This window comes from Astyanax mexicanus, chromosome 15 (assembly GCF_023375975.1).
Source record: "Astyanax mexicanus isolate ESR-SI-001 chromosome 15, AstMex3_surface, whole genome shotgun sequence".
Classification (NCBI taxonomy): domain Eukaryota; kingdom Metazoa; phylum Chordata; class Actinopteri; order Characiformes; family Acestrorhamphidae; genus Astyanax; species Astyanax mexicanus.
The window spans coordinates 46,440,866-46,453,896 of NC_064422.1; the positions used below are offsets into that span (position 1 = coordinate 46,440,866).

At 37.8% G+C, this 13,031-nt stretch overlaps 2 protein-coding genes across 7 annotated transcripts in view; one reads left to right on the forward strand and one right to left on the reverse strand.

The window, feature by feature from the left end:
- The window catches only part of LOC103030702 (RNA-binding protein 25-like), a 35,522-nt gene that overhangs the window by 16,227 nt on the left and 6,264 nt on the right, over positions 1-13,031 (reverse strand). For 2 of the 6 annotated variants that reach the window (XR_007424287.1, XR_007424288.1), the window contains exons 3-4: positions 9,944-10,028; positions 8,132-8,216 (exon numbers count right to left, since the gene is read on the reverse strand). Coding sequence is in view for 2 of the 6 variants with exons in the window: in XM_049464323.1 (XP_049320280.1) it covers positions 8,132-8,216 (85 nt within the window). In the remaining 4 variants the exon portion in view is untranslated. Of the gene's footprint in view, positions 1-3,712; positions 3,850-8,131; positions 8,217-9,943; positions 10,029-13,031 lie in introns of those variants that run through there. The other 4 variants (XM_049464323.1, XM_049464324.1, XR_001518333.3 and 1 more) reach the window with 3 other exon arrangements.
- gpr142 (G protein-coupled receptor 142) lies at positions 3,730-7,450 on the forward strand. The gene is made up of 2 exons (XM_007236136.4): positions 3,730-3,868; positions 6,309-7,450. The coding sequence occupies exons 1-2, from the start codon at positions 3,730-3,732 to the stop codon at positions 7,262-7,264; spliced, it is 1,095 nt and encodes a 364-aa protein (XP_007236198.1). The 3' UTR covers positions 7,265-7,450.

Consider the following 13,031-nt stretch of genomic DNA (forward strand, 5'->3'; position numbering starts at 1 on the left):
TTCACTACTCTTTATACAGGTTCTGTTTATACTGGTGCATTCATTCCCTCTTTAATCCCCCCTCCATTACTATTGTTCTGTGTCTTTTTCTCATGTGTATATATATACACATATAAATATCTGTGTCCTTGTTTTATTGTACAGCACTGTGTAAAGGTTTTAAGCACCAAAGCAAAGTACACTAATCCATTTATCTCAGCAATATGAGTGTTTTTACCTCAAAAAAGCAGCACATATGATTTAAACAGCTGCAAATAAACATAAATACAGTAAAACGTAAGAAGGAATAATTCTCATTTTTAACTATAAGTATGTTTTATATATCCTGTGAGCCGAGCTGAAGAACAAAGTGTAGAGACTCCAGATTTCTCCTGGATGCTCCTCAGCCAGCATGCGTTTATTATGTTCAGTTCCGTCAGCAGCTCACCTGATTTACCACATTTACCAATTTATTAATTTACCAAACCAGGTGTTGATTAATATGATGAGAAATAGAAATACAGTAACTCTATTAAACTCAGATTAAGAGGAGGAAAGATTATGAGATGTTGTTTTAAGGAAAACTTTTAGCTTTTTGTAAAATTTTGTAGGCTGTTTGTATTTATTGTAATGCTGTAATGTGTTTTACTGAGATAATAAATAAACACTTACTGCACAGATAAGAAGCTTTTTCTTTACTGAAATTCACACAGGTGCCTAAAACATTTGCACAATACTGTACATTTAGTGTCTGTCTTTTTTAATATTTATATTTTTATCTTGCTGTAATTGTTGTGACTTTGGGAAGAAGAGTAATGTAATATCAATACTCTGTAATTCCTGTACATATGCAGTATTGACAATAAAACTACATGACTTAAATCAGTCCAGACCTTCAGGTGTGAAAACTCCCCAGTTACAATAAAAGAAGGCGTGGCAGTGAGGAGGTGATTCGCTGCAGCAGATTTCCTCCGGTGTTAAAATGAGATAACGGGAGGCGGAGCATCATTTACTGCTGTTTTCCTTTACTGGGTCAGAGCTGAAAGCAAACAACCAGACTTAATGTATGACGTCCATACCGTCCAGCAGGAGGGGGCAAACGAGGGAACGAGGTTAGAAAGAGAGAGAGAGAGAAGATAAGTGCAAACAAAAGACCAGGTCCAGGTCATCTAGGTTCATCTGCTGCTGTGATCTTGTCTCTGAGGGAGCGATGCTCCTCCGTCAGGTCAGGCTCTGTTCTGACAGCGGCGTCGTGGCCGTATGTAAAGAGCATGTAATGACCATTCTAAAGTCATTAGATTTTTCCACTCTGCTCTTTATTTCCCACGTATCCAGGTGGATGTGACGTAAAATCATATTTGCTTTTGGTGTTGTATCTGCTGGTTCTTGGATAACCTGATCTAACCGATAAAATATATACAGGGCCATCTAAAAAAAATAGAATATCTTTGAAAAGTTACTTTATTTCAGTAATTCAGTTGAAAATGTGAAACTCGTATATTATATAGATGTATTAAACACAGAGTGATTTATTTTAAGCGTTTATTTCTTTTATTGTTGATGATTATGAAGCTTACAGACAATGAAAACCCAAAATCAGTGTCTCAGAAAATTACAATATTATATAATAAGACCAATTGATACTTTTGGCAGTGTGGGCAGTGTGCGAAGTCCTGCTGGAAAATGAAATCTGCATCTCCATATAAGTTGTTATCAGCAGAGGGAAGCTGTAAGATATGAAGTGCTGTAAGATTTTGTGGGAAAACAAAACTGCACTGACTTGACTCTCCAAACTATCACTGATCATCAGTAAATTTTACATTTAATTTAAAGGAAATTAAGGGAGCAGAGTCTGGAGGAAAAGTGGAGAGACACACTGTCCAAACTGCTCAAGTTCTAGTGTGAAGTTTCCTCCAATCAGTGATGGTTTGGAGAGTCATGTCTGTCATCTGCTGGTGTTGATCCACTGTGTTTTATTATCAAGTCTAAAGTCAGTGCAGTTTTCTAATTCTAATTCAAATTTTCTGAGACACTGATTTTTGTAAGCCAAAATCATCAACAATAAAAGAAATAATATATGAGTTTTACATTTTTTAACTGAATTACTGAAATAAAGTACCTTTTCAAAGATATTCTAATTTTTTGAGATGGCTCTGTATTTTAAAAGGATAATACTTGTAGTTGTAGTGATGTAGTCAAGAATGCTAGAGATGAATCCCAAAAAAAACTTTAAGCCAGTGGTCTCAAACTCATTTTATCTGGGGGCAGCTGGAGGTAGAGGCTGGACCGCATCAGGACAAGAACTCACTGAACACATTTTCTTCAACACATTCTGCCATGCCAGGCGTTCTGTCGAGTTATGCTACCCACCCATATGTGCTTTCCAAAGACACTGCGCATGCTAACGCTAACCTACATTTTTATTATTATTTCTCATGTGTTTTATAATAATTCTGTTTTTCTAGTATTTTTGTGCATTTAACAACCTGAACTCACCGTCATAACACTGTAAAAGTAATTATACAAATATTATCTAAAAAATATACAAAAACAGTTCTCCGCCGTGATTGAAAGGCACCTGTTCTTTGTGTGTGAAGTCGCAGCCTGCTTTTCTCTGATTGGCTGGACGCAGCGCGGTGGCTGGATTCATTTGAATAAAGTTGAGCTCTGCTGAACTTTTTGCCAGCGGGCGGAGTTGCGCTCAATGCAACACAACCCTTCATGCAGCGGCTGTGGGTTGGTAGACACGTACTGTGACGGGGAGAGCACTGACACTAAAATAATTTAATTTCAAATCGCGGGTCACAAAATATCGTTCTGCAGGCCACGGGTTTGAGACGCCTGCTGTAAGTGCTTAAATAGTATAGTCTAAACTACACTTCATTTGTTGTAGTGTTGATGTAGTGTTAAATACGTAAATACGTTCAATAATTCAGTTCAATTTTAATGCTTTTAAAAGGTTTAACTGGCACTTACAGCGCCAGCCTTATCACACCTCTCTTAATAATTAAATTATTCTCCTTATCTTAAATCTAGTCAACCCTCAAACTGTATTGTGAAGATTTGGAACACCAAGGCGCATTGTGTTGCTCATTGCAATTTTACACCAAGCCAACAGTCAATTTTCACTTGTTTAAACAGCAGCAGAGCTTCTGAATGTATCTACACTGATGGGCGTGGTGTTCTGGAAATGAGGTGTGTTCAGGTACATTTCTGGAGTTTTATCTTGTTTATCTTGGTAACAGAAAACACAGGAGCTCCACTGACTGAATACAACCTAGACAGACGCCAACAGTCAGACGTTCATCGCTATCTCGGTAACACAAGCGCTGTGCCGAGCCGAGCATACACCCCCACTTATTACACACACATGAACACACAGCAGCACAAACCCAACTTTTACATCAACAATAAACAGAATAGTAAATAAAATAACATTGCTGTTCCCGTAAATGAGCTGCTGGAGCTCCTTCACAGCGTCAACCAGCAGCTCAGTTTCCTCTGCTGAGAAGAGTTTGTTGGACACGTCCAGGTAGCTGCACCGTTACAATAGCAATCCACCAAAGACAGAGCTCACCTGATCTACTCTTAAAGAGAATGATGAGCTCTTAAAGTGACACTCTGATTGGTTTATTTTACGTTACGCCCAAAATTAACCACACCCATGATTAATTAAGAGAATTAGTACATGACTTTTGCACGTTTCAAGACAGTCCTGTCTCCTGTCTGTACAGGAGGATCTGAAGGGCCATGGTCAGCTGGCATAATGGCACGGTGCCCACCCACCAGGAGGAGGAAGAGAGGGCGGACGAGTACCAGAAGTCTGAGTGTGTACTCGGATACATCCCCGTCATCTACTACAGCACCCTCCTGTGTGTGGGAGTTCCAGGTTAGTACCACTGATAAATCAGAATCAGAATCACAAAAGAATTTAATATGATATTCAAAAGTATGAAAAGTATCTCCATTCATTATTCTGTAGGTAGAAGTATAGATATTAGGGTTTAATAAAACATATTTCTGTAGAAGTTGAAGAAAAATCAACTCAAGCTTTTTACTCTTTAAGTAAAAGTGTTTTAAAAAGTACTGGTTTTAAATCTACTTTTAAAGTATAAAAGTAAAAGTAATGTAAGGGAAAAAAATCAATAAAGCCATTAAGAACAAAAGCTTAGGCCACGCCCACAGAGTCCTATAGTGCACTCCACCCCCACCCCCCCCACCCCCAAAACACATTTTACCAAAAGCCATAATGTCTATAATAATGTTAAAATATTAAAATATTAATGTTGATAATATAATTTGGGATTTTGTCCTAGACTGTTCTCTAGTGTTTCAGCTGCATATAAAATTATATTCAAACATTACATAAAAAGCTTTCATGATTGATAAGGAACATTACTAAAAAATCATAATTGTAATTGTATTAGAAAATATAAAAAAATAGTAAAAAGTAAATCTGCTAATGTCAAAATATAATGAATTAAATCATAAAACTGTCTCTTTCCTGAACTTCATTTTTAAATCAATATTTTCCTTAATACAGTTTGTGTCTCCAAACCTTTAGTTTCATTATGTTTGTCTAGTTTTTATGTCTTTATTTTCAAACCTGCAGAATTTGGGTTGATTCCTGATTGATTGTTACTGATCTGGAATTATTAAGTGGAGTAGAGAGAAAACAGGAGCTTCTCCAAGTGTCCTGTAGGAGATTTCTAACCCTCAAGTTATTTTACTGCAGAGAATAAGGATTTTGTATCACCTACACCTGTAGCCTGTATACGGAACAAAGCATGTTAAGGGTTTAAATGGAATTTAAAAAAAAATGTATATACTGTATGTTCAAACAAGATAAAGGATTTAATAGGATATCTCCTATATAGTGGGTAATACATAGAGTCTAACACTGAAAACTATCTTGCCTTGTAGTAGGCCGGTCTAGATAATTACATTTATTAAACTTATTATACAATGTACAGTATGGACATAACCTAAATGATTTTATAGTTATAGTTTTATTATGTAGGATATTTAAAAATATATATATTACAATGTCTGAAAATATACAATGTCATTAATTAAAAGTGCAGGGCTGTTTGAAAGGGTGTAAATGCATTATACTTGCATTATACTCTTTTATTATCATTATATCAGTGGCATGTAATAGTCTTAAAATTAAAATACTATTCCAATTTGAAAAGGAGGGATGTGCATCTTGATTCACACCCTATTAACTCTTACTGCTGCTCCTGCTGACCCACATCACCACACAGTTTCAGGTATTCCATGACTTCCATGATACCTGATCCAGTTCCTGAAGGGTCTGATGATCAGCTGATGATCAAATTACATGTAGATGTGATGGAGGACCACAGTAGTTTGTGGGGCCCCCAGTTCTATATGTTACCTGATAAATTTTAAGATTTAAGAAAAGCTTGCAGTCTCAAAAGGTGCAGGTAGCAGGACTCGAGCTAGGGATATACATGCTGTTTGGCTATGAATTTGTGTAGACAGTCTACAGCAGTGGTTTTTAACCCCCAGGGGGCTGTAGGCCAAAGTTATTTTGCTTCTATTTTGCAAAGTAAAAATTGTTAAAAAATATATAAAATAGATCAGCAAATGTAATTTAAGATGCGAAGCAATTAATAAAATGATAAGAATTTATTTATTTGCAAAATAAAGCATGTTTTGGTCAAGCTATAGTTAATTGGTTTGGCACAGTTAAAACTAAAGCTCCACACAGCTAAAATTAAAGCCCCGGACAGCAAAAATGAAAGCTTTACACAGCAAAAATTAAAGCTCCCCACAGCTAAAATTAAGGTTCTGCACAGCTAAAATTAAGGTTCTGCACAGCTAAAATTAAGGTTCTGCACAGCTAAAATTAAAGTTCCCCATGACTAAAATTAAATCTCCACTCAGCTAACATTAAAACTCTGTGCAGCTGAAATTAAAGTTCTGCACAGCTAAAATTAAAGCTCCCCTTGGCTAAAATTAAAACTCTGCACAGCTAAAATGAAAGCTCTGCACGGCTAAAAATAAAGCTCTGCGGCAGCTGAAATTAATGTGCTATAATCGGTTACTTATACTACATATATTTTCATACATCCAATGTCTCTTAAATTTGTGTAATATAGTTTTTGTTTAATTCATGTTATTTATTGTATGTCTTCCGCCCTAAAGATTGATGCTCGGTTTCGTTGTACACTGTAAAATGACAATAAAGGTATCTTATTTAATATGCCAATGCTTAATAAACTCGTGTTGATGCTGTTGGGTCTTGATAGTAGTTTATCTTTTGTCAGCTAATTTTCTTCTCAAACATTCTCCTTTTCTAGTGAACATCCTGACGCTGGTAGCCCTGTCCCGATTGGCCGCCCGCACCCAGAAGGCCCTGTACGTCTACCTGCTGGCCTTGACCGGCTCAGACATCCTCAGCCAGCTCTTCATCATCTTTGTGGGCTTCCTGCTGGAGACGGCGGTGTTCCACCGGGACGTTCCCGTGGTGCTGCTGCGTTCTGTCAGCGCCCTGGAGTTTGCCGCCAACCACGCGTCCATCTGGGCCACCATTCCACTGACGGTTGACCGGTACGTCGCCCTGTGCCATCCGTTGCTCCATCGGCAGATCAGTTACCCGGCCCGGGCGCGCCGCATTATTAGCGTCGTCCTGACACTGGCGCTGGCGTCGGGCGTACCCTTCTTCTGGTGGTCAGATGTGTGGAGGGTCAGCAGGCCACCGGATTCCCTTGACTCTGCCCTCATCTGGACCCACGTGACCATTATCTACTTCTTGCCATGCAGTGTGTTCCTGGTGCTAAACTCGCTAATTTTCCTGCGGCTCCAGAGGCGCCAGCGCGAGCAGCGGTGCCAGGAGGAGAGCCGGCAGCAGCGGACAGTGGCGGGAAGGCTGGGCAAAACCACAGCCATGCTGTTGGCCGTCACCTCGGTGTTCACAGTGCTTTGGGCACCACGGACGGCCGTGGTCCTGTACCATCTTTACGTGTCGTCGGTCCACAGGGACTGGCGGGTGCACTTAGCGTACGACCTGGCGAACATGCTAGCCATGCTGAACACCGCCGTGAACTTCTTTCTCTACTGTTTTGTCAGTAAGCCCTTCAGAGGGGCGGTGAGGGACGTGCTGCTGCTGAGGGGGGCACCGCTGCACCCACCACGGTCCTTTAACCACCGCCACGCCTCCACCAACATCTCCAACTCATCCCTGTCCAGCGGCACCAAGCGCTCCCACAGAGATGCCACCCCGCTATCAGCTCTTAGTGCAGATATCATTGCGTAGCGACACCAGAATTGGAACTATGGACCGTTTTTCTACCTCGCATCTGACTTACTGAGGGATTGGAACTGCAGTGAGACTGTTTCTTGGCCCAAATGAAGTTCCAGACTCAGATCTAAAACTTGGTTTACTGAACATGAGATCTCTCAATTTAAAATCAAAGTCATAGGGAATGAAATTATAGGCGAATAAGAATTGGATTTCACGTGTTTTTGTCAAACAAATAAAAAAATAAATCTAGATACAATTTAAATATGATCAAAAACTAATTTCTAAACGTAGCCTGAGATTTCTTAAAGAGGACATATTATACCACTTCTTACACAAGTTAGAACACAGTAGGTCTATGGGCTCTACAAAATGTTAATGTTCATGAAGTTCTTTACACAAAAAAAAATCATTCTCACATAGTGCTGGGAGGTATGACCAAAAATGCATATCACTGTACTTTTTTTTTATTCTGACGGTTTCACTGTGTATCATGGTATTTATACATATATATATATATATATATATTATATATATTTTTTTTCTTGCATGACTTGGCTTTTAAATAGGTCTGTGACTTACTGTTGCTGTTAGGAGTACATATAATATAAAGCACTAAGGCTTTAAATTTAGGCTTTGATTACTATTGAATTTACTTTGTCTTTAAATTGCCCCACGGTATACCAAATAAACCAGTATACCGCCAAGCACTACTCTCACATAAAGATAAAGAGATCTCACCAGCTCTATTCTTACCAGTTTCAGTCCCTTTCTCAAGGAGCTGTTTAAAGGCTCTGCCACTTTTTTGCTGGCCACGCCCCATGTTTATGCTGAACAAGCTAGAACAAGCTACTTTATGCTAGATTATTTGAAAGTACTTACATCATTTACTTCCTCATCTGCTGACTCGCTGCAGACGGTACAGTAGGTACAGATCCCTCCCTCAAACGAAGTCTGCTGGCTAATCCTGGAAACACAAGTGGAAATACAAAGGCATACAAAAAGTGAGATTTGCATAGTATGTCCTATTTTGGAAGGCTACATTATGCTTGTAGCCAAAGTGTAAAACAAAGGAAACAGCACTGAAGTTTTGGATAAGTACCTTAAATAACGTACGATTGTATTTTTGTCCAAAAGGGAAAAATGGTTGATTTATGGTTATTAGATGAAAGGCTTCATTTTCATATTAAAACACATAAAACATTTGTTCTGTCAGTTAATTATTATTATCATCTGATTAATGCTTTAATCAGAATCCAGGCTTTTATCTCTAAATACAAAATCAAATTTATATCCAGTAAATTTTGACTCTGAATCTTTGTAATGTAAATTATTACACCAAAATTACTCTACACCTAGTCCCTGCCTGTTGCCAAAACATTTTCATTAGAACCTTTTCATGGACTCCAAAAGCATGGTGTTGATGGACAGCTGTCAATCATTCTGTTTTATCTCTGGTCAGTCATTGGTCAGTGTGTTTACCTGTACAGTCTGGCTGTTGTTTATGATGTTCGTACCTCAGAGTAAAGTATTTATTGTGACGTGTTCAGACTTCCATAAACGGCTGAGACTAAATCTGTTAATGATTCTGGGTTGTTTTTTGTGTGAATTTCCTCAGGCAATGTTTATTAAACATATGGAAATCTGATATATGGAAATATATGGACATATACCATTAAGTATTGGGTGTATATTTCAAAATATATGTGCATTTATGTTGTAAGTATCATACATTCATACAGTATTGGACACATGCATAATATATGGAACGTATATATTAATACACTACTGGTCAAAAGTTTTAGAACACCTCTAAAGTTTAATAGTCCAGTATCAAATTTATTATTTAGTTAACGCATGTGCACATACATGTATTAAATAATAAATATTAAGTATAGTATATTATAGTGTATGATATACACTGTACATCTATTATCCATCTTTTCAGCTTCACTGATCATACAGGATACTTCTGAATATATCTACACTGATGGGCGTGGTGTTCTGGAAATGAGGTGTGTTCAGGTACATTTCTGGAGTTTTGCTTGTTTATCTTGGTAACAGAAAACACAGGAGCTCCACTGACTGAATACAACCTAGACAGACGCCAACAGTCAGACGTTCATCGCTATCTCGGTAACACGGGCGCTGTGCCGAGCCGAGCGTACACCCCCACTTATTACACACACATGAACACACAGCAGCACAAACCCAACTTTTACATCAACAATAAACAGAATAGTAAATAAAATAACATTGCTGTTCCCGTAAATGAGCTGCTGGAGCTCCTTCACAGCGTCAACCAGCAGCTCAGTTTCCTCTGCTGAGAAGAGTTTGTTGAACACGTCCAGGTAGCTGCATCGTTAAAATAGCATTCTGCCAAAGACAGAGCTCACCTGACTCTTAAAGGAAATGATGAGCAAGCGACACTCACGCTACACCCAAAATTAACCACACCCATGATTAATTAAGATAATTTATACATGCCTTTTGTGCGTTTTGTTTTCACGTTGTTACGATAGCAAAGACACACAGACACACCCTAAATCAAGCTGCCTGATGCACGGTTGACTATGGTGTTTTCTGCAGGGCTAAATTATGTAACTGAAGGAGTTTAGAAAGCGTGGTCAGTGAAGCAGAGAGAGATGATCCAGCGTTTTCCTCCATCAGCAAACTGCGGCGCTGTTTACTCACCCTGAAACTGGACCCGGTCAGGCTTTCAGTGGGGGGATGTGTTCTGGACCGTCAGGCCCACTCTGCAAACACTCTGTATACCTGTCTAACACACACACACACACACACACACACACGTATACACACTGATTTTCCATCAGATGGAAGCCATTAAGATCACTGACAAACAGGTCATGCTAACACTGTATAGTAATATCATAAATTACTACAATAATGTCATAAACAGCAAATAGCATATCATCACAGCACTGTCACACACTCAACCGTCAAAATAACACATTTTACTCTCCCAGACATTAGTGCACTAAACTATATTATGATCATTTTAAGACTAAGATGTTTTATACCACAGAAACAATGATAATATAAAAGCATAATAAAGCAATTACGCTGTTTTAAAAGCACAATAAAGAGCTTTCAACAGTTTTAAATGATTATGAAAATTCCAAGCTGGGATTCTAAGGTTTAATCACAGTTGATTTAACATAATTTCGTGGTTAAAATCAATGCTGAATTATGTTTTAATTATGAAACATGAATTTTCACATCTGTCACACAGGCCAGACAGAAGGCAGACAAACGCCAATGATAAACACAGTGAGGGTAAGACAAGGTCAAAAACAGAAAGGCAGCGTACATAAAAAAAACAACATGCCAATTGGTAACAGGCAATCAATATAATAGACAAGGCAAGAGGGATATTCAAGAAAACAAAACAGATCAGTACCAAAAAAAGAAATGATAGAATCGTTGGTAGAAGAGCTAGGAAATTGCATTCAATACTCGGCAAGGATAATGAGAAAGTGAGGGGTATATATACAGAGGTGAACAGGTGTTTGTAATCGGTAGCTGGGTGAGCTGGAACACCGATTTGTCATGTGATCAGAAGAATGTGACAAGAATGTGTAAGTTTAGAATCCCTGCTCTTCCAGGGTTTAGTAAAGACAATAAAAAGATGAGTAAAAACTTAAATTCAGAGTAAAATGGACGGAAAAACCTTCTGTCCGATTCACGAACACTTCCTAAACAGGTGATTTACTAGTAGAACATGTTAATGAATATCAATGGTTTCCAAAATGAGCATGTTCCGTGCATGTTAATTCATAATTAGTTATAGAATTATCAAACAGCAGAAACTCTCTAAATGTGCAGAAAAAGAAAAAATATATTTAAATGCAGAAATCAATGTTTTATTGCGTGAACTTTAATATGTTTTATTGTCCAATGTTTACGATTGTAAAAATGCAGTGTCCTCTGTAACTAGAACTGTCCTGAATCAAGAGGGAATGGTTCGAAATAAAACTCAAATCCAAAATAATAAAAACTGCATTTTTGGTGAAACCTCTTTGTTAGGTATTATTTATATATATGAACCCCCAGATAATAATTTCATCTCATTTTATTTTGTAATGCATTATATACTATTTAATAATTTGTTAATAAGCTACTAGAATAAAAAAAAAAACAGTGAAAAGACATTTGTAGTTAATTCACACTTTACACATGGTCAGTGGCAGTAATATTGTTAGTACCTACGAACGTTTTAAGACAACAAAATTGTTAATGAATGTGGGCATTGGGCATTAATGGAAAATAGCCCTTAGCTAAGGATCTACGCATGATTTCATTCTGCTCGTATTTTATGAATGAGGCCAAGTGACTCTTTACAGAACCCTCAACAATCAAACACCTCAAACACTTATTTTTAACACATACATTTAGATATTGGAAGTGTTCTTAAGATCAATAAAACATCAAAATGCAATGTAGCCATACTAGTTCATTCACATTAACAGAATCTGCTAACTGAGTTACAATAATGCGTAATATTGTGGCAAAAATATAGTGATTGCTTTCACATACTGTATGATAAGTTGATAATGTAATCAATGAGACAGGTTTACACTTACAATAAAGAATAAAATGTTTAATAACATTAAATAAGTGTTCCTTTCATTATCATTTCATTAAGGTTTCTATTGATAGACATAAAAAAAATCTAAATCTAATCTCAACCCAATCACAAAGCTGATAGATTAGGAGATTATAGTGGTGGGAGAAGACGCTGATCAATGGCAGGACCTTCACTTCATCTCCAATGACAAACCGATTTAATTAGACTGAATCGATTCACTGTTTTCTGACAAATTAGTCTGTGTAAAGGAGTGTGTTCCCACCTAAACCAGCACTACAGAAATTAGATTTTCATGTGAGCCAAACACGGGTGAAAATGGTTTATTAAATAAGGACTTTAACAGATAAGAATAGTCAAAGGCAGGCAGAACAATGAGCACAATGGCAGCGTAAAAAAACAATATACCAGAGTGATACATGCAGGAGGTCATACAGAGGAGATCCAAAACAGAGCACAAGTGCAAGGTAAAGGGCATGGTCAAAGAAAACAACAGGTCAGGTCACTACCAATAAAAAGCTAACAAAAGAGTGATCTAAGGCAAAAAGGGTCAGCAACAAAAAAGAAAAAGTTCAATAACAGGCAAGGAACTAGTGAGAGTGGGAACTTTTTATAGTGCTGAGTCCAGGTGTGTGTAATCAGTAGGAGGGCGAAGCGGAACCCCAATGAGTCATGCGATTATGGGACATGTCTAGAGAGTTAAAGGCAGGAGTATAATGGGAAATGGAGTTTGTTTCTGAAGTATTAGAGGCCGTGGCAGGCAGACAGACAGTGACAGAACTGACACAGATATATGAAAATATATAAGGACGTATGTCATGAAGAATTGGGCACACATTTAATATATATAATATAATAATATAGTAATAAATAAATAGTAGTGCTCCAAAATGACTTTTTTTTTTTAAATCAAGACGTTTTTTCCTCCTCATGTAAAGGTTATATCTTTTTGCAGATAGGAGGTTTTTGCATTAAAAAGATAATCAGTGTGTACGTGTGTTTTATCACTTATTCACCTGTGAGTGAGCTCAGGTACAGACTGTGCCCCGCGAATGACCCCTCCTTGAACTCTCAGTACCTGATCTCTCTCTCTCCCTCGTTTTCTCTCTCTCTCGTTTCGTTCTTTCTGTCTCTCTTTCTCTCGTTTTCTCTCTCTCTCGTTCTCTCACTCTCTAC

Excerpts from the sequence above, each read along its gene's own strand:
- gpr142 (XM_007236136.4), top strand. The coding sequence starts at position 3,730 with ATGGTCAGCTGGCATAATGGCACGGTGCCCACCCACCAGGAGGAGGAA. Across the intron at positions 3,869-6,308 it reads CCTGTGTGTGGGAGTTCCAG|TGAACATCCTGACGCTGGTA; the intron begins GTTAGTACCACT and ends CTCCTTTTCTAG.